This window comes from Schistocerca nitens, chromosome 3 (assembly GCF_023898315.1).
Source record: "Schistocerca nitens isolate TAMUIC-IGC-003100 chromosome 3, iqSchNite1.1, whole genome shotgun sequence".
Classification (NCBI taxonomy): Eukaryota; Metazoa; Arthropoda; class Insecta; order Orthoptera; family Acrididae; genus Schistocerca; species Schistocerca nitens.
The window spans coordinates 57,353,576-57,376,134 of NC_064616.1; the positions used below are offsets into that span (position 1 = coordinate 57,353,576).

General features: G+C 40.1%; 1 protein-coding gene across 3 annotated transcripts in view; it reads right to left on the reverse strand.

Moving 5' to 3' along the window:
• Positions 1 to 22,559, reverse strand: part of LOC126248021 (uncharacterized) — a 405,163-nt gene that overhangs the window by 81,554 nt on the left and 301,050 nt on the right. For all 3 annotated transcript variants that reach the window (XM_049948611.1, XM_049948610.1, XM_049948612.1), the window contains one exon: positions 1,560 to 1,761. In XM_049948611.1, the coding sequence (XP_049804568.1) occupies positions 1,560 to 1,761 (202 nt within the window). The remainder of the gene's footprint in view (positions 1 to 1,559; positions 1,762 to 22,559) is intronic.

The following is a 22,559-nucleotide window of genomic DNA, read 5'->3' on the forward strand; positions in this document are numbered from 1 at the left end:
GGACTGTTGCCTGTAAACGTGTGCCATGTCAGTGCTCTTGGAAAAGAGCTGTGGTGGTGATTTGGTTCTGTTATTGTCCCATGTAGAGATTTGCGAAGATGGAGGAAAAAAAAAAAAAAAAATCGAGATTTGAGCAGTGATTAAGTACTTTGTAAAGAAAGGTATGGAAGCAAAAGACATTCATGTCAATTTCCAGAATACACTGGGGGACTCTACTCCTTCATATTCAACTGTTGCCAAGTGGACAAATGAATTTAAATTTGGTCGAGAGAGCTTGGATGATGATCCGCTCAGTGAGTGGCCATGATGTGTCATTATAAATCATTGCAAAAGTGCACAAAATGGTCATGGAGGATCGCCATTGGAAAGTGCATGAAATTGCTCACGCTTCCCAGATGTCATCCAAAAGGGTATATCACATTTTAACTGAAGAATTAGAAATGAAAAAATTATCTGCAAGATGGGTACTGTGACTCTTGATGCTGGACCAAAACTGCATGAGAATGGACATATTGGAACAATGTTTGGCCAATTTTAGGAGAAACAAACAAGATTTTTTGCATTGGTTTGTGACCACAGATGAAACTTGGGTGCACTACTATACCCCAGAACAAAACGACAGCCAAAGGAGTGGAAATGTGCTGATTCTCTGCCACCAAAGAAAGCAAAGACAATTCCTCCGGTGGGAAAGGTCATGGCATCAGTGTTCTGGGATGCGAAGGGGATTCTGTTAGTAGATTATCTCCCCACTGGGCAAACAATTACTGGAGAAAACTATGCTAACCTCCTGGACAAATTGCAACAAAAAATATGCGAAAAAAGGTCAGGTTTATCAAGGAATAAAGTCATTTTCCATCAAGACAATGCATGCCCGCACATCTGTCCTGTCACCATGTCAAAATTACACAAACTAAGGTATGAAGTGTTGCCACACCCGCCTTATTCACCTGATATGGCTCCATCAGACTTCCATCTCTTCCCAAAACTGAAAATTTTTCTTGGTGGATGAAGATTCACTTCAAATGAAGAATTGATAGTTGGAGTTGACAACTATTTTGCAGGACTGGTGGAAACTCATTTTCAAGATGGGCTCAAGGTGCTGGACCAAGTGCATTAATCTATAAGGAGACTACATTGAAAAATAAAAAATTTTTCAGTGATTTAAGTACTTTTTTTCTATTCCTTTCCAAGAACTTTTCAAACCACCCTCATACTTACTACATACATTGTCTGCCTCTTTTTGTATGAAGAACTTATCCTCTTTTCAATTTGCATTAAGCATCACTTTTATACTTGCTTAAATCTTTTATTCTACTTAAATTAATTTAACATTTTCATACAGCCAACATTCACCCTCTTGCATATGAGTTGGATCACAGAAAAAAAAAAAAAAAAAAAAAAAAAAAAAAAATATATATATATATATATATATATATATATATATATATATATATATATATATATATATATATATATATATATATAGTGTACAGGGAAAAAAATGTTGTAATTAACTCATTTATGAATGTACTATTTTGTTATGTATTACAACCACTAACCTGATATAATGTATTGGTTTTATCTTGTTATCTAGAGCAAATCTCAATATATTGTCTGTCCCAAGAACATTAGGACCATGAAGAGCTCTGTATGGGTAAATTAAATTTACTGTTGCTGCAGCATGTATTATCACATCAATTTCATAAGACAGACACATATACTCATCGTCACTCAGTCCCATGTTCAGTAGAGTGAGATCACCTGGAAGAAATCCTATATTAGTTTTCTCTGTAATGGAAGTAAGTAAAAGTGAAAGTCATCTTTCTTCATGAGCTAATCTTACCACATCACATACCAACATGTCACAGAACTGACTAAACATTTGCCTGCCATCTTAAATTATGACATGAACAGGTTATGATTAATGTGATCACATTGTAATTCTCTGCAGTAATATTAAACTACACTGACAAATCAAATAAAATGGTCTTTACAAGAGCCCAGATAAAAATGCAGCAATCAAGTTTAATAAGTACACCTCAAAGTTCAATGTAAGTTTAATAGCCCATGCTGCAGAAACCACTGACAACTACTTGTCACATGTCTGTTATTTGTGTTTAGCATTCCTCAATCCACTTCTTTTACACAAAAAATCCAGGAAGTCATTGTGCTGGTAATCAAATGAAAGCAATTAAAACTAGGATACACTGTATGCTTATGAATGTCCTTGGGTCTTCAGTTGAGTTAACTGATTAATATGTTGCAATACTTCTTCTGCCAGTTGAAATGTAACAGACCACTTTGGAAAGCATAGATCAAACTTAGGGACTTTATGGAGATATGCAGCCATAATCACAATCAATATAAATATGACTCTAAAAATGCTGATGGGCTGCTGAAATGAAGGAGATCCAGATGGTAGTAAATCCTATATCGTGCTGGCGCATCCCGGGCAAAGCCCATCATCCAGCACTCTGATAATACGCTTTGCCTAGAACATGTCAGCACAATATAGGATTTACTACCATCTGGATCTCCTTCATTTCAGCAGCTTATTAGCATTTTTAGAGTCATATTTCAGGGCAAGTCAGCACCCGGATTCAAATTAAAATGATAATTTAAATGTCACAACCAGTGATCTCTACCTTGTTAATGATGTAATATGTAGATGATTATCAAATACCAACACATCAAACCAACAAAACTTGGTCAATTGGTAGGAACGTCTTAAATTGCTATATTCTGTTTTAAATAACATATAATGAATCTGTGTTATACCATATCACCCATTTTCATTTTGTTGGCCAAAATACTTAAAGAAATGTTTGGAATAACATGAGAACTGCTTTTATCCAAATTTGTACAAATGTATGTAACAAAATTTACTAGTTTTCAGAATAATTATAAAATTTTGCAAAATAATGAAACCGACACATGTAAAAAAAAATCGCAAGAGGTACTTTCTGAGCAAAAGACAGAATTACAGTTAATACTGGCCAAAAACTCTAATCAAAGATCTGTTGAAAACATGGCTGGAACACTGTACTTAGATTTGTTATTTTGTAACTAATGAAACTGATCATTGTTTGGTGTGCATATCTGATGTAAATTCAAGTGATAACATTGTGTTCTGGCTGATTTGTATGTACGAAATGAATATTAGCCATTGTAACATTTCTGTACATATGTCAAATTAACCTGATGAGATATTTCTTAATTGTAATATCTTAAAACTGTAAAGTCAACAACAAAGTAATTGTTTGAATGTGTATATAAGGGTATGACTCAGAGGGTTCAGGGTTTGCTGTTGATCTGGTATTCACGACAGACCATCTGTGTCACTCTGAGTAATAAAATGTCATAACTTGTATGAAAGTGTATCTTTTAATTAATTTACCTAGCACACTGAATGGATATACATCCAGATCTTATTCTTGTGAAGAATTCCAGGACACTAAATGTGAGGAAGTTAAATAACTTAGTTAAACCACCCATATTAACTATTTATATTTCATCAAGTTTAAATTGCAGTAAGTTTATGACATTTTAACTGTGAAGAAATAAAACACATTTAATTGGATAAGAAGTTATGTCTACACGTGATGAAGGAGCTGGGTTCCAAACTAATAGAGGATAAAGTGCTAATTCTGTTTTGAGTTTCAGTTATGCCGACTGTAGAGAAAATAGAATTAACATGATAATCTACAAATATGAACCAGGACTGTGGAGCAATATGTTGGAGCCAAACTTAGGGGAGAGAGATTGAATTTTGAAACCAAAATCAGACATGTTACAATCAACATCATGGACTTCAACAACTGAGAAAGTACTTTAAAACATTAATATCATCTACTTTGTTCATCTTAGTGTTTCAGCTGTGCGAAGAACTTTATGTTTAGATTCATTCATTAGTAACTTATTTTTAATAAGTGATCTAGATGAAGCTGTTGGTCATGAACAGAAGGTAGATGAGAATCCAGGCTTAGAACAAGACAGTGGTAATGTGCAGTCTTTAGTGAACAATGGCAATTTACATGACAAAAGTCATGGAGAGGGAGCTGTAGATGGAGGCTTAAGTAGTTGATGCTCCCCTTTTCATGGATTTGATCACTGGAGAATGTTAGGCAGCAACAGCAACTTATTTAAACAGCTCACAAAAATCTTATGGGATAAAATAGACAGTGTAAACAAAGAAGTAAGAGGAGTGAAAGGCCATTTAACCAATAGAATCATGCCGGATGGCAACTTGAAGGAGGATCTAAGCAGTTTCAAATTTTCTGTCAGTGCAAGAATTAATTAATAATAAAGAGTCTGTTGATATGACGTCAGAAGATGTATTCAGTAAAATAGGAGAGGGAAATTACCAAAATTTACAACAAAGTCACAGATGTAAGCAGTATTGTTGACACTTGTCACAGTAGCATATCAGATGTTAGTAATATAGTAGGCATATGGCTCAGTGCCACTCTTCAGGTCAATGTGGTTAATCGCTAATCATAGCTGGAGGGAGGGAGGGAGAAGGAGGAGGAGGAGGAGGAGGAGGAGGAGATGAACAGAGAGAGAATAGAGGAGAAGATGGACAGAGAGAGGATAGAGGAGGAGATGGAAAGAGAGAGGAGGAAGGAGGAGATTAACAGTGAGTGGGGGAGGAGAAGATGGACAGGGAGAGGAGGAGGAGGAGAAGGAGGAGGACAGAGAGTGCAGATGGAGGAGATGAACTAATAGCATATTGGAATAAATACATATCTGGGCAATGCCGGGTACTCAGCAAGTATTCGATAAAGTGAACCAAGCATCAAAATACATTCCATTTAATGATTTAGGTAAGCTGCATAAGGGATAACATGAATTAACTGGACCAACATGGGAGTGAAAATAACTTTGAGGCTCATGCATCTCTTTAGTTGGAAATACAGCCTCCATTATTCTGTGCACGACAAGTCTTATTTGCAGAACAGAACATATTTAGAAAGAACTAGACAGTCTGAAAGACCAGAGGTGATCTCTCCTATTTCATCTAGCAGTTGGGAAATCCCAAAGGTCAAACAGTTTGATATGCTTTTTGATGTATTTGAGTCCACAAAAAATATTCAATGAAATATAGACATATACCCCAATATACACCCAAAATAAATGGTAGCAAATTTACCCAGGAACTAATTCTTTTCAAAAGCAGATCTAGGCAAAGTATAGCTACAGTTACATATGAAGGTGGAAATATAGCAAGTCTTAGGCCCCATTTGACAAGTATATATATGAAAGGCTTCCATATGGGATTGTGGTCTGTCTTTCATTTTTCAACATTATCTGATACACGCCATCCAAAGCATACTACAGTGTGTTAATAACATTGATGACCTAATTGCAGCAGTACACTGTCAAAGTCTTTGTAACAAAGTTCCTGAATTTACTTCCCTCCAGGAAAGCTGTCACACTCAAGTTACTCTTGGAACTGAGAGCTAGCTGAAATCCAAAATAGAAACCTCCAAAATATTTAGTGAGGCCTGGAACTTAAATCAAACAGACAGATTAGATACCATAGGAGGGTGTGTGTTCATTACAGCTGAAAAGAATGTTGTGTTTATTAAGGCCAAAATTGAGTCTAACTGTAAAGTCAACTGGACATGGTTAACTGGTTTAGGTGAACTCACATTAATTACTGGATGTTTTTACCATCCACCCAATCATGCCGTGATAATTTTAGAATCATTCAAAGAAATCCTATGCTCAGTAACATGGAAATGTCCAGATCATGCAATATCAGTTGGAGGTGACTGTAACCTACTGAGTATACCCTGAGATGTCTATGGATTCATTGCAGGCGGTAGGGACAGACAGTCTTGGGAAGCAGTTTTGAACAGAATTCCTGGGAACTGTCTTGAGCAGTTATTCTGACAGTCCACATGCAAAGGAAATATTTTAGGCCTTGTAGCAACAAACAGACCTCACCTTATGAACAGTGTCTGAGTAGAGACAAGGATTAGTGATTGTGATGTCATCATAACAATGGTGATTACTAAAGTTATCAAACCCATCAAGAAGGCTACAGGAGTATTCTTCCTAGAAAGAGCAATTAAGCAGTTGTTAGCATCCTGCTTAGAGAATGAATGACCATCATTTAGTTCCAATATTATGAATGCAGAGAAATTATGGGCAAAGTTTAAACTTATTGTCAATAAGATTTTGGACAAGTATGTATGAAGTAAGTGGATTAATGATGGAAAAGATTCAAACCAGTTTAATAACAAACTTCAGAAAATGTTGAGGAAGCAAAGATTAATATAATTTTTGTTGGATGTGTTCCACAGCTTTGATAAATCACAGAAGTGATGTATTGCAACACATGAAGCTGCTGTATATTTTTAATTGTTCTTGCAGCAGCTTCACATTTTACAATATGCCATTTCTACAAAAGCAGAGGCTGTTGCCCTCTCAGTTCGAAAAAGAACACACAAATGATGACATGCAAAAGTTAGTGGAAATTTGTGTGTCTGTAAAAACATTGGTGCATGAAGCATACAAAGCTTTCACAATCATACCATAGCAAAAGATCTTGCCGAGAACCCGAGAAAATTCTGCATTGGTTGGTTGGTTTAAAAGATGGGGAAGGGACCAAACTGCTAGGTCATCTGTCCCTTGTTCAGAATAAAACAATGTCACAAGGGTGAGAATAAAACAAGCGAGACTGACAACACAAAACAGAGAGAAAGGAAAAACCCACAAGAATGATGGAAGGGAAAAAAACAGTTAAATGGACAAGAGGGGAGAAGAAAACCACAGAAACGCAAAACACAGGTAGAAGAGATTAAATTGACAAAACAGATTACCATGGCTGGCTGACCATGAGAATAAAAAGGCGAAGCCAGCCACTCTGCAACACATTAAAACCTCTACCCTAAAAGCACTAGGGTGGAGGACATAGAGGGACAAAGGACATGTGCTAAAACTTAGATCATATGATAAAACCCACCCTCACAAATAAACCATAAAACTAAATCAGCCGATGAGGCATTGTCAGATAAAATTAGCGGCAACGAGTCTGGTAACTGAAGATTTCGTCACAGGGCAGTCAAAGTGGGACAGTGCACCAGAATGTGAGCCACTGTCAACCAGGCACTGCATAGATACTGAGGCGGGTCTTCAAGTTGCAGGAGGTAGCCATGGGTCACCCAAGCGTGGCCAATGCGGAGCCACCAGAGAACCACAGAGTCCCTGAGAGAGGCCCGCATGGAGGACTGCCACACATTTGTAGTCTCCTTAATGGCACACAGTTTGTTGTGCGTACTGAGACTATGCCATTCCATCTCCCAAAGCGAAGAAACCTGGTGGCATAATAATGATCGCGGGTCAGTTACAGGGATGTTGATCACCATAAGCAGTTTCCGTGAAGCCTGTTTGGCTAGCCTGTTGGCAAGTTCATTGCCTGGGATTCTGACGTAATGTGGGGTCCACACAAACACCACTGAATGACTGGACCGTTCCAGGGCATTGACGGACTCCTGGATGGTTGCTACCAAAGGACAATGAGGGTAGCACTGGTCAATACCTTGTAGGCTGCTCAAGGAGAAATGACTCGCCTGGGCATGAGTGGATGTGCTCGAGAGCACAAGATATGGCAGCCAGCTCTGCAGTGAAAATACTGCAGCCATCTGGTAAAGAGTGTTGTTCTATACGTTCTACATGAACACAGGCAAAGCCAACATTACCATCAGCCATAAAGCCATCGGTGTAAACCATTTCACGGTTCCGGTACATGTCGAGAATCAAGAGGAAGTGACAGGGGAGAGTCGCAGGGTTAACTGAGTCCTTAGGGCCATGTGAAAGGTCCAGGCGAAGCCGCAGCCTAGGTGTACACCATGGAGGTGTTTGTGAATGAACCTCAAGTATATGTGGTAAAAGCAAGGACTCCAGTTGAGAGAGAAGGGATCGCACACGAACTGCAATTGTAAGCCCTGACCAGGGCCGCCGGTGAGGGAGATGAACTGCCGTGGGTGGGAAAAGGAGATGGTAATTCTGATGCGCAGGAGAAATGCAAATGTGTGCAACATAACTGAAGAGCAATTGCACATGCCTAACCTGCAATGGAGGGACTCCGGCCTCCACCAGGATGCTGATCAACGGACTCATTCTAAAAGCTCCTGTCGCTAGGTGAATGCCACAGTGATGCACTGGGTCATGTAAACGCAATGCTGAGGGTGCTGCTGAACCATAAACCACACTGCCATAGTCAAGGAGGGATTGAACAAGGGCTCTGTAGAGCTGCAGCAGCATAGAGTGATCTGCACCCCAGTTGGTGTTGCTCAGGCAGCAGAGGGTATTGATGTGCTGCCAGCACTTCTGCTTAAGCTGATGGAGGTGAGGAAGCCAAGTCAATCAGGCATTGAAAACCAGTCCTAAGAATCGATGTGTCTCCACTACGGTGAGTGGATCATCATTAAGGTAAAGTTCTGGTTCCGGATGAATGGTACAATGCCAACAGAAATGTATAACACACGACTTTGCACCAGAAAACTGGAAACCATGGTCTAGAGCCCATGACTGCACCTTGTGGATGGCTTCCTGCAGGCACCGTTCAGCAACACCAGAACTGGTGGAGCAGTACAAAATGCAGAAGTCGTCTGCATACAGAGAACGTGAGACAGATGGCCCTACAGCTGCTGCTAGACCATTAATGGCCACTAAAAATAGAGATACACTCAATACTGAGCCCTGCAGGACCCCATTCTCCTGGATATGGGGGGAGTTATGGGAGGAACCAACTTGGACACGGAAAGTATGAAGTAACAGGAAATTGTGAATAAAAATATTGAGCGGGCCTCGGAGACCCCACTTGTATAATGTGGCAAGGATATGTTGTCACTAGTTGGTGTCATACTCTTTGCGTAAATCAAAAAAGACGGCAACCAGCTGTTGGCATCTGATAAAGGCTGTTCGGATGGCAGACTCGAGGGACACAAGATTGTCAGTGGTACAGCAGCCCAGGCGGAAGCCGCCTTGGCAGTGAGCCAGTAGGCCACGTGACTCCAGGACCCAACCCAAATGCCGATACACCATATGTTCCTGCAGCATACAAAGAACATTGGTGAGGCTGATGGGCTGATAGCTATCCACATGAAATGGGTTTTTAATGGGTTTAAGCACCGGAATGATGGTGCTCTCCCGCCATTGCAATGGAAAGATGCCATTGCACCAGATCCATTTGAAGATGAAAAGGAGATGTCGCTTGTGGTCAGATGAGAGGTGTTTAATCATCTGACCATGGATCCAATCTGGCCCAGGAGCTGTGTCGGGACAATGTGCAAGGGCAATGAGGAGCTCCCACTCTTGTAAATGGGGCATTGTAGGGTTCACTGTGGCATGTAGTGAACAAGAGGACTTTCCTTTCCATCCACCGTTTGAGGGTGTGAAATGCTGGGGGAGTAGTTCTCCGACGCAGAGGCTCAAGCATAGTGCTCAGCAAAGTGCTCAGCAATGACATTTGTGTCGGTAGCTAACACACCATTGATGTTAATGCCAGGGACACCTGTTGGGGTCTGGTAACCAAAAAGACGTCTGATCTTTGTCCAGACTTAGGAAGATGATGTACTGCATCCAATGGTCAAGACGTATCTCTCCCAACATTCCTGCTTCCATCTTTTGATAATCTGGCAAATGCGGGCATGGAGCTGTTTAAAGGCTATGAGGTGCTCTAGGGAAGGGTGCCACTTATGCACCTGTAGAGCTCCCTGATGCTCCTTAATTGCCTCAGCAACTTCCGGTGACCACCAAGGGACCACCTTTCACCGGGGGCACCCAAGAGAGTGAGGGATCGCATTTTCTGCTGCAGTAACGATTGTTGTAGTCACCTGCTCAACCATCACATCTATGTTACTGTGTGGGGGAGATTCAATGGTGACTGCAGAGGTGAAAGTTTCCCAGTCTGCCTTGTTTAAGGCCCATCTGGACAGGCGTCTGTGGGCCTGACACCGCGGCAGTGACAGGAAGATGATGAAGTGGTCACTACTATGCCGGTCATCATGTGTTCCCCGGTGGATAGATGAGAGAAGTCCTGGGCTGCAGATGGATAAATCAATGGCCGAGTAACTACCATGAGCCACACTGAAATGTGTGGCAGCCCCAGTATTTAAGAGGCAGAGGTCGAAGTGAGACAGTAAAGTTTCGACATCTCTGCCTCAGCCAGTAAGCATGGTGCCACCCCACAAGGGGTTATGGGCGTTAAAATCTCCCAAAAGTAGGAAAGGTTTAGGGAGTTGATCAATCAGTGCAGCTAATACATTCAGGGGTACTGCACCATCTGGAGGAAGATATACATTGCAGACAGTTATTTCCTGTGTCATCCTTATTCTAACAGCCAAAGCTTCAAGAGGGGTTTAAAGGGGCACAGTTTCACTACAGACTGACTTTAGGACATAAACACAAACTCCACCTGAAACTCAATGATAGTTCCTACGGTTCCTGTAATATCCCTTATAACTGTGGAGTGCAGGGGTCTGCATTGCCAGGAACCAGGTTTCCTGGACGGCAATGCAGAAAGCTGGGGTAAAGCTTAACAGTTGCTGTAGCTCAGCCAGGCAGTGGAAAAAACCACTGCAATTCCACTGGAGGATGATGTCATCGTGAGACTGGGAAGGCATGAAACATTCAATGAGGCAGTTTACGCCTCAGGGTCACCTGATGCCACCGACTTATTGCCTGAGCAGTCTATACCATTGTGTCTGAGGGTCTAGCAAGATCTAGGTCCTCAGCAGACACCAGACTCTCCACCTTAGCCCCAGATGCAGAGCTTGTAGGTAGCAGTGGTGTGGGTGCCACCACAATTTCCTTGGTCTTAGGGATATTCGTTTTGGACTTTTCTCACTGGTCCTTGGGTTTCTTTACCTGGGAGGGCTTCACAGATTCAGTCTCCAGGACTGATGATGATCCTGAAGCCCTACAACCAGCTGCTTTTGGGCACTTCAGCCACTGGCGGGTGTCATCTTTCCCATTAACAGAAACTTGGGAAGGGAGTGACCCAAGTGATCCCTTCCTGGCGAGAGGAGCCAAAGAAGACTTACGCTTTTCTGCCGGAGAAGTGGGGACTGGTGTCCCTGATGGTTCGGGGGCAGTGCTCCCGAGGTAGGTGGTGCAGGAGCAACAGGGAAGGGGGGGGGGGGAGGGGAGAAGTGCCCCCCTCCCCCCACCATTAAGGGGGCAGATGTAGCCTTCTGGCCCTGAGAGCCAACTGGAATTCATGGAACTGATGGGGCTACAACTGTTTTTGTAGCGGCAGCATATGAGGAGGTCATAGCCACAGGATGTAGGTGCTCATATTTTCTCTTAGCCTCAGTGTATGTCAGTCAGTCCAGAGTTTTGTATTCCATGATTTTCCTCTCTTTCTGTAAAACCCTGGAGTCTGGCGGGCAAGGTGAATGATGCTGTCCACAGTTGACACAGATGGGTGGCTCGGCACATGGATTATTGGGATGTGGTGGATATCCACAATCTTGACATGTGATGCTGGAAGTACAGTGGGAAAACATATGGCTGAACTTCCAGCACTTAAAACACCGCATCAGGGAAGGGATATATGGCTTGACATCACAGCGGTAGACCATCAACTTGACGTTCTCTGGTAAGGTATTACCCTTGAAGGCCAAGATGAAGGCAACGGTGGCAATGTGATTATCCCTCGAATCCCGATGGATGTGCCGCATGAAATGAACACCTTCTCACTAACTTAGCATACAGCTCATTGTCAGACTGCAAAAGAAGGTCCCAGTGGAAGACAATACTCTGGACCATATTTAAGCTTTTATGTGGCGTGACGGTAACAGAAACATCCCCCAACTTGTTACAAGCCAGTAAAGTCCATGACGGACAGAGGATGCTGTTTTTATCAAGACTGACCCAGATCGCATCCACAAACTTGTCCTCTTAACGCACTACAAAAAACTGTGGCTTCATTGAAACAAAGGAGTCCCCATCAGTTCTCGTACATACGAGGTACTGGGGTGAAAAAGGTTCGCTGTCATCCTTAGCCTGACGTTCCTTCCATGGTGTGGCCAGGGAGGGAAATGATATAGGGTTGTACTTTCTTATTGTACTGGGCCTTGGAATGCTTAGAGACTGCTGGTGTTTGATCACCAGCAAGTGATGACGCAGTATGCTTTATCACGTGTCATCCACCCTGATGCCACCCAATCCAACCAGGGGCCCTCCCCACGGGTGCCACCCAGCCACAGCAATGGCCACCTGGCAGGATGGCCACTGCTGGGAGTCCCGATGCCCCAGGATGATGGACATCTACTCCTTGGCATATGTGAAGAGTTAACGGTGCAGGCATCAGCAGAGCGATCCCTGTGTTGTCAGGGGGCTACAACCAACAAGGTACACTGAAGCCCCACCCCAATGGACTGGCTACTGCGATGGATATGAGGTGCAAAGAAAACCATTGTCATCGTTGGCACAAAAAGTGACACCGCATAGTGCATGGTGGAAAACACAACCAGGAAGGCGTCCTCGCCCAAAAGATGGAGAATGAGCTGGACTGTAGCGCGAAGACGAGAAAGTGGGCTAAAGATCTCAAGGCACGATGGACATGATGCACCATGTAAGGCACCCTTCCACAATTGACTCGCTGTTCGGGAAAATTTTGAAAAATGGATGTTAAACCCTACAGGGGACCACCACGGAAAGGCTGAAATGTGTGAGACTCCTTTTAGTCGCCTCTTATGACAGGCAGGAATACCTTGGGCCTATTCTAATCCTCAGACCCACAGGGGGGTGCTAACTGGATCAAAAACTTCTAGCCAGTCACTTACTGGCCAGTCTGGTGTGGCAATAGAAGACAGCGGAAGGAGAATCATACCAACATACCATCATTTGACTGTCCCACAGTCTCATATGGGGGACATTGTAATAGGCATCCCTCGCACAGAGAAGCAACTGAAAGAGTCGAAAACAAATAAGAACTCCAATTTGGTTTTACAGAGAGTACTCTATGGCACTGGTCTCTTATTTATCTTTCATTTATCATGTATCTCTTGCCCAGCATAGAGTCTCAAGCAACTCGAAATAATTGCACATGACTTTTGTATACAAGAAAGGTAAAAGAATGGATAGCAAAATTACAGACCAATACCTTGACTTCAGTTTGCTGCAGAATTCTTGACCATATATTGAACTTGACTGTAATAAATTTCTTTGAGACAGAAAAGCTTCTGTCCGCAAATCAGCATGGATTTAGAAAGCATCATCTGTGCAAAACATTGCTTGTCATTTTCTCACATGATATCCCACAAACACTGGATACAGAGCAAATGGCAGATTGCATATTCCTATATTTCCAGAAATTGTTTGACATGTCACCCCACTGCAGACTGCTAATGAAGGTACAAACATATAGATTAGGTTCCCAGATATGTGAGTGGCTCAGAGACTTCTTAAATGATTAAACCCACCACATTGTGCTCAACAGTGAGTGTTCATCAGAGAAAAAGGTATTGTCAGGAGTGCCGTATAGAAGTGTGATAGGACTGATCTTATTCTCTATATACATAAACGATCTGATGAACAGAATGAGTAGCAATCTGTGGCTGTTTGCTGATGACACTGTGATCTATGGGAAAATGTCATCGTTGAGTGACTATAGGAGGATACAACATGACTAAGACAAAATTTCTAGTTGGAATGATAAATGGCAGTATGCTCTAAATGCAGAAAAATGTAAGTTATTATAGATGAGTAGGAAAAACAATTCCATAATGTTGAAAAACAGGATTAGTAGTATGCTGCCTGACATAGTCGCATTGATTAAATTTCTAGGTGTAATGATGCAAAGCAATATGAAATGGAATAATAAGGACAGTAGTAGTGAAAGCAAATGGTTAACTTTGTTTTATTCGAAGAATTTTATGAAAGTGTGGCTTATGTATGAAGGAGAGCATATATAGAACACTAGTGCAACCCATTACTGAGTACTGCTTTGGTGTTTGCAGTTTCTGCCATATCAGATTAAAGGAAGACAGTAAAGCAATTCAGAATTGTGCTGCTGGATTTGTTACTGGTAGGTTTCATCAATACACAAGTATTATGGAGATGCTTTGTGAACTCAAATGGGAATCCCTGGAGGGAAGATGACATTATTTTTGTGAAACACTATTGAGGAAACTTAGAGAACTGTCATTCGAAGCTGACTGATGAATTATTCTACTCTCTTCAAACTATATTTTGCTTAGGGACCATGAAGATAAGAGAAATCAGGGCTTGTGTGGAGGCATGTAGGCAGTCATTTTTCCCTTGCTCTGTTTGTGAGTGGGATGGGGAAAGAAATGACTAGTAGTGGTACAAGGTACCCTCCACCATACACTGTACAATTGTTTGCGGATTATGTATATAGATGTAGAAACAAACTTATTATGGACATAGTATTCCTAAACAAAGGCCTGTTTGTGAAACACTTTCAATCAATGAAAGTTAATTCTGAATAGTTGTAGACTGTGACTTGGGCTCTATTTAAAATTCTGAGCCTCACATTAGAGAAGAAGTCCTGGTCCAAGTGAAACTAGAAGTGACACTTCAGTATGTATAATATAGATGTAGATGTAATTGTAAAAGGGAGCAGCATGTATAACCTCTCTAGGTAGTATTGGGAAGAGGGGAGACTCATGCCAAATGCTGTGCATTATCAGCTTAATAAATGCAGCATCTTTGAGTCTGTCATTAAATAATGAAGACACATATTGAGTAAGGATATTTTAAACCCCATAGTGAAATGTGTGGTTACAATGGCACACCCTGAAGTCCCTATAAAGCTGAAACAGCTGCAGTCATTCATGGTGAAAGTAAATTATTACAGTAAGTTTATATCTTAGGTGGCTCATATTCCATATCCATTGAACTACCAGAGTCAAAAATGTGTCAGACTGGCATAGTCTGAGGCATTCCAGAAATTATTTACATAGTTAAAGAAGTACCTCAGATCTGCTCCTTGCCTGACAATATTTACACCAGGAAAATGCTTCAGTATTAGTGGACACATTATAGGTGTGGTTTTGTCTCAGAAAACACAAATGCCACAAAATAACCAATGCATTTGCCTCAAATACACTATCACCAGCTCAGTTAAATTGTTCTCAGGCGGAAAAGAAAGGTCTAAAGACAATTTTTGTGTCAGGAGGTTCCATAATTTCCTATATGGTACCAAACTTTGTATAATATGAGGGTCATCACAAAAGTAAGGTTTCCTATTTTTTTATAAGTACATAGACCTGTTTATTTCTACAATGGTTTACATCAGTTTACAGCTTGAACATTTGGCTATTTTTTGACATAATCACCATTTCTGTCGATGCATTTTTGTAGACATTGAGGAAGTTTTTGTATGCCCATGTCATACCAGCTCGCCACCAAGCTGTTCAAAAAGTTATGAACCTCTTCTTTCACCTCGTCATCAGAGCTGAATTGCTGGGACCACAATTAACTCTGACAGGTACTGTGAGACTCTGAATAAACTTAAATGGGCAATTCAGAACTGGAGAAGAGAAATGTTGACCAAGGGCGTACACATTCTCCATGACAACACTCGCCCACATATCGCTCGGTAAACCATTGCTCTCCTGCAACAGTTTCAGTGGAACATAATCACCCACCCACCCTATAGTCCTGACTTGGCAGCCAGTGACTATCAACTGTTCCCTATCACCCACCCACCCTATAGTCCTGACTTGGTGGCCAGTGACTATCAACTGTTCCCTGAGTTAAAAGAACATTTGGCCAGAAAGCGATTCAGCTCCGATGACGAGGTGATGAAAGAAGAGGTTCATAACTTTCTGAACAACATGGCGGTGAGCTGGTATGACATGGGCATACAAAAACTGCCACAGCATCTACAAAAATGTATCGACAGAAATGGTGATTATGTCAAAAAATAGCTAAATGTTCAAGCTGTAAACTGATGTAAACCATTGTAGAAATAAACAGGTCTATGTATTTATAAAAAAATAGGAGACCTTACTTTTGGGATTACCCTCATAAAACCCATAAGGCATTGATTGCATTGTTCAGCCTCTGAACAAAGCTAGTTGAGAAAATTGCACAACAGTTGCGAAGATGGGCCTTATTCCTGAGTGACTACAATTTTGGTATTCACTAAAGGTCAATCTTATGGCATGCTAATGCCCTATTTTGCCTGTAAATGGATCTCGATGCCAATTTTGATGGGCACGATGCCTAGAGGAATTCACCACTACGGTGCACAAAATAGCCCGAAATATCGAACTATAGACCTTGATGATCTGCTTTGTGGCATATTGTCATCAGTTTGGTATGGGATGCTGGAGAACTTATCCAAGCATACAGTCACACCCTACAAAATGAATTTCTCTTTGCAAACACAATCTTAATGCATCAGATGTCCTTTTGTTAGTTACCATGGAAATGAGATTCCAGGTCATCATTACATCCCCAATTCTATTTTAATCATCCTGTTATTCCACCATTTGTACTGAAGTATGAGTATGATTAAGGTGATGACACCATGTCACACATAATGACCGAAAATCTACACTGAGAGAGACTAAATGGTTTGCGACTTCCATGCATGTCCACAATAAGAGTCATCTCAGGTACAATGTTTTCTTCCAGGCCCAAGCCAGAACAACCCTGGAAGGGAGTGCACATAGACTTTAACACAGAATTTAATGGTTCCAGGTGGCTCTTAGTAGCTAATTCACTTTGTAATTTCCTGTATGTAACGCACATGCAAGCAACAAATACATTCACAATGATCAGGCCACTGACAAACATATTTGCCATAGAGGAAGTACCCCAGACCTTGATATTGGATACTGACCCACATTTTACCACACCCAAGCTACAAAGATATTGCAAACACAATGGATCATCTTCCTAAGCACTGTCCCTTTCTACTCTGCATCAGGTTCAGAGGAGTGGTTGGCCAATATGCTTAGGTTTCAGATAAGGAAAATCATGCTAGTGACATCTTATGAGGAAGCCCTCACAAGTGCTGTTGTGAACAGTTTCACACGCTATTAATCTTCTGTCTGTGGTAGACTGCCACAACAGTCAAACTGTGCTATGCCCTGAATGTGGTTCAGCTCCGATGTGCCCTTTGTGCAGTCAACTGTTGTAGAAGTTTTGAGACACATGCTTACTTATCATTTAGATGAGGTGAAACATACGGTCCATTTACTTACAGCACTACTGTCACTCTCTCCTCAAACATTATCTTTTGCACAAAATCCAACAGATGGCATTTCAGTGTACAATAATTAACTTTGTTGTGAGTTTGAAGCTAGCACTTTCAGCAGTCATGCACCACATTTTGTAGTTTTCTGTAAATCTACCATATGTTGACTAAACATACAGTGCCTGATTTCTTTGTCAGTTCAGTGTCATCACTACTGACAGAATTTCACCACAATTTATAGTGTGCTGTAAGCCCTCATATATAATGTTTTAACATTCATTCTGTGGATACTGTCAATTCCGCATTTTCTTGCTTTGCTGCAAGGCAATGTTGGTAAAGACTACAGTAAATAGAGTAAATGTTGTAAAGAAGTACTCCAATTCTCCCAATTCCTGCATAAAACCCAGGAAAAAAAACCATTTGGCTGACAAATGCTGAGCGTATTAGATGTATTCAGCAACAATCAGCATGGGTGAGGAGGCATCCACATAGGCTTGTGTGTAGTGGCCAAATGGTTAAACTAGTTGATTCCAGCAATGAACTATAAGAAGTAGAAAGTGTTAAGTGTTTGGGAATACAAATAGATTACAACCTTCATTGGAAACTCTCACCCTAGAATTAATCTGATGCCAGTTCTAGAATGTTCTGCCAAGACCTCTTAAAAACAATGGTACTGTGACAATTACTTCACAATAGATATATTTATTAATGGTCCTTATTGATACAAACATATATCTTTTCTCAAAAAATGATGCAAAGCACAGACATAATACTAAGACCAAAAATAATCTCTACATAGACTTCAAGAGGCTAACATTAGAACAAGTAGGAGACAAATATGAATGCAGAACAGAAACCTGTGGCACTTAACATGACCCCAGTCAACTACAACCCTCTTCCCTGTTTGTGGACACCAGAGGACAACATTCTGTTCCTACTCTCCAAATATGAAGTTCCCCATTGCTGAGATATTTCCCTAATCCCATTTTGTTCCAACTTATACCAAAGTATTGTATGGTCCACACAATCAAATCCTTTTGTTAAATCAAATATAATACCTACTTTCCTCAACCTATCGCCTTGCCCTGCTAGTGCTGCAAACACAAAAGAATGTATGGAATTTTCAATATTATGAAAAGGATAGATTGCCACTCACCATATAGTGAAGATGTTGAGTCACAGAGGGGCACAACAAAAAGACTGCTAAAAAAGTGAGCTTTTGGCCAAAAAGGCCTTCATCTGAAGTACACACACACACACACACACACACACACACACACACACACACACACACGCGCTCTCTCTCTCTCTCTCTCTCTCTCTCTCTCTCTCTCTCTCTCTCTCTCTCTCTCACTGCCAAGGTCAGAGACAGTTGTCGTGTGTGCACAAGTTGTGCATACATGAATACGTGTGTGTGTTTTTCTCCTTTTTGGCTAGTTTAGATGAAGACCTTTTGGCTGAAAGCTCATTTGTTTAGCAGTCTTTTTGGTGTGCCTGTCTGTGACTCAACATCTCCACTATATGGCGAATAGTAATATATCCTTTTCATAATACTGTCATTACTCTAGCCTGGATCTTTCATTGTTGGTACAGAATTTTCTATGGATACTCCCTCCCTAAAGCCAAACTGAGACTCTGACAGCAAATGATCAAGTTAAAAAAGATAGTAGCAATCTCACAGATAATGTATTCATTCAACAAGCAGAAGTTAGACACATGCTTATCCAGTGGTAAATGGGCTGTCACATCATGATGCACAGTTAGACACGTTATATAACACAGGTCCATCTACAGTTTGGAAACACTCTCAGAAAACAATGAAGATTTTAAAGAAGGCTTAAAAAGTGTTGACTCAGGTGGAGTTTGCAATGAATCTAATGCTAACTCTACATTCAACATATTTCTCAATGAGTCTGTATCCATTTTTGAAAGAACTTTTCCTAAAATGATAAATGTAATAATAGTGAGTAATTAAAGAAACCATGGATCAATACATTTATCAGTGTCTCTCCACAATGATAGAAGAAATTATAAAAAATAGTCAAAACAAGTAATGACCCAGAAGTACTTTCTTATTACAAACAATACTCTAACATATATAGAAAAGTTGTAAAAAATTCCAGGAGTATGCATATCTTGTTATATTGACAGATCACATAATAAAATTAAATCAATATGAAATATTGTTAGAAAAGAGACACAGAAAGAAGCCATACAAGATTACATAATTTATGTTAAAGGTAATGGGATCATTGTAAAAGAAAATTTATGTGTAGTAGATACTTTTAATAAATACTTTTAAAAAACAGGTGAGAAAATTGGAGCAAATAGTTCAGATGGGAAAGCAAAACAGTACACTGGAGCAGCAGTACAGAGGACATTCAGTGACTTAAAAATTAACCTCACATCCCAATATGAAATAAAGATGATCATCATGACTTTAAAAAGTAAAAGTTTATATGGCGTGGATAATATCCCAAATATGGGACTAAACAGTTGTGGCCCATAATATGTAATGTCCTTAGCACTTGTTAATGCATCATTAAATCAGCCCATTTTCCTAGAAAGATTGAAATATGCCATGGTTACGCCTCTCTATAAAAATGGTGACTTGACAGATGTCAATAACTACCACCCAGTGTCATACCTTACATCATATGTAATGTGCTGCGAATACATAGATAGAAAGATGCTTTATCATTTAGCTACAATATAGCAGGTCAGCAACTGGAAGAAGTTAATTCTGTGAATTATCTGGGAGTAGGCATTGGGAGTGATTTAAAATGGAATTATCATATAAAGTTGATCGTCGGTAAAGCGGATGACAGACTGAGATTCATTGGAAGAATCCTAAGGAAATGCAATCTGAAAACAAAGGAAGTAGGTTATAGTACACTTGTTCGCCCACTGCTTGAATATTGCTCACCAGTGTGGGATCTGTACCAGATAGGGTTGATAGAAGAGATAGAGAAGATCCAATGGAGAGCAGCACCCTTTGTTACAGGATCATTTAGTAATTGCAAAAGCATTATGGAGATGATAGATACACTCCAGCGGAAGACTCTGCAGGAGAAATGCTCAGTACGGGCTTTTGTTGAAGTTTCAAGAACATACCTTCACCGAGGAGTCAAGCAGTATATTGCTCCCTCCTATGTATATCTCGCGAAGAGACCATGAGGATAAAATCAGAGGGACTAGGGCCCACACAGAGGCATACTGACAATCTTTCTTTCCATGAACAATACAAGACTGGAATAGAAGGGAGAACTGATAGAGGTACTCAAAGTACCCTCCGCCACACACGGTCAGGTGGCTTGCGGAGTATGGATGTAGATGTAGATTTTCTAAAATTTTTGATAAGGTAATGTCCACCAGGATTGTCACCCACCTGAATATTAATTGGATACTTAGCCAATTACAGTTTGGATTTCAAAAGAATTATTCTACTGAGCCAGCTCTTTGCACATTTATTGAGCACATAATAACCAATAGGCTATTTTCCTATGTTAAAAACATGATTTGGATTGTTTTTCAGAGTGATTATAAGATTCAAATCGCATTTATGGTCAATATTCTCACAAAAATCTCTTATTTTTATGTAATTAAACCTTAAAAATAATTAAATATCCAGATTTGGTCATGTGATCAAAAACGCTCTGTTACTGGCTGATTGCTCTGATGACGTCACAGACTAGGAGTAAGATGAATTTATAATGTGTTACAGGACTGTTAGCCATAGTTAATAGGTTTTTACATGCTTTTTCTACAAACAGTTTAGCTATTTAGTGCTTGAAAATTCATTTACAGCTTTTAAGTAACAATAGAAAGGAATTATGTGAAGGCTGATATTGGAAATCTTATGAGAAGCGTTTAGAGCAATGATATGTGCAAGTAAAGATATTGTTTTCCCCACTCCCTGCAACATCATTAAACCCATTCAAAACCAAGCAATTGTGGAACTTTTCCAAATGCGTCCGATTCTTATATCTAGATTATTGACTATCAGTCATGATGTACAACCCAAAGCACAATAAAATTATTCTTGGCAAATGTTAGTGCTGATTTCTGCTCTAGAATATACTCAGCAGAGGGAGAGTGAGAAGTATGGACTCTGTGGTGCAACACTTATAACTACATATAATAAGAATGTGGCTTGAGTCCTGGAAGGGTCACAAATTTTTACACAAAATATGAAAACAGCTCTAGAAAGAACTCATTGTAGCAGTTGTTTTGATGGTAAGCTGTATTGTATGTAGGTTCACATTAATCTTAGTCTGAGAAATGGACAAGTGAGGATAAATGCACGTTCTTTGTTTACAAACAATTACCTTTTTTAGAATGCACTGCTAGTAGTGAAGATATCACCATACTCCCGCAGTACAATGACGTGTAGGGTGATGTGGTTTTGTATGCGGAGAAATATAAAGCAGGTAGAACATGAAGGTAACACAAACAAAAGTGCTGTGTTTTTTGTGAGTGTAAACTAATGTCAGTGTCTAAAGCAGATTTAACTTCATCTTATGTATGCAGGTAACAAAATATAAAGTACATACAACATGCAGGTAACACAGACATGCATGCTGTGTTGTTTGTGAGTGTAAACTAACATCAGAGTCTGAAGCAGACTTAACTCCATCTTATGTAAGATGATGAAATTTCAAAAGTTTAAACAATAAGGATCCTAGCTGGACAGTATGAAGATTTAAAAAAAGAATTGTTTCTAATAAAGTAAAAAGTGTGTAGTCACATTAACTAGAAAATATCTTTTTGAACATGATGTGTGTGATCACTCCCCCCTTTTGCAAATGTAAGCATATGTACACACCAAGGAAACCACAATAATACTCTGTTTCTAATTGGTATAGTGAAGTTTTGTAATTGTGACTTGGTTTTCATATGAAAGTAGTGTCGACTTGTTTTATAAAGGTTAAAATACTAATGCACACCAGATTCAAATCAGGGACCTCTGAATATCATATTTCACTATTCGACAGTCTACTGCTCTACCAGCTGAGCTAACAATGATGTGTGAAGGAAGCGGCTATAATGATAATTTTTACTAACACTTTAATTTCATCAACTGATGCTATCCTTCTTTGTAACAATGGGAAAGTGAATCTCTGAGGTAAATTACTGTTAACTTCATAGTGAAAGGCTTTTTAATTAAGTAAGAGAACTTTGGCATTGATGTGGTGGTATTTTGCCAGTACAGTGCAATCAATTTTTATGCACCTTCTCATTCTCTGAAACACTCAACAACAATTTTTCAAGAGTTTTTATGGATGTGTTTGTACTGTGTGGTATTACACACCATTTGCAATCCATTTTCTGAAATGTAAATTCCAAAACAAGACATCACTGTGAATTAGCT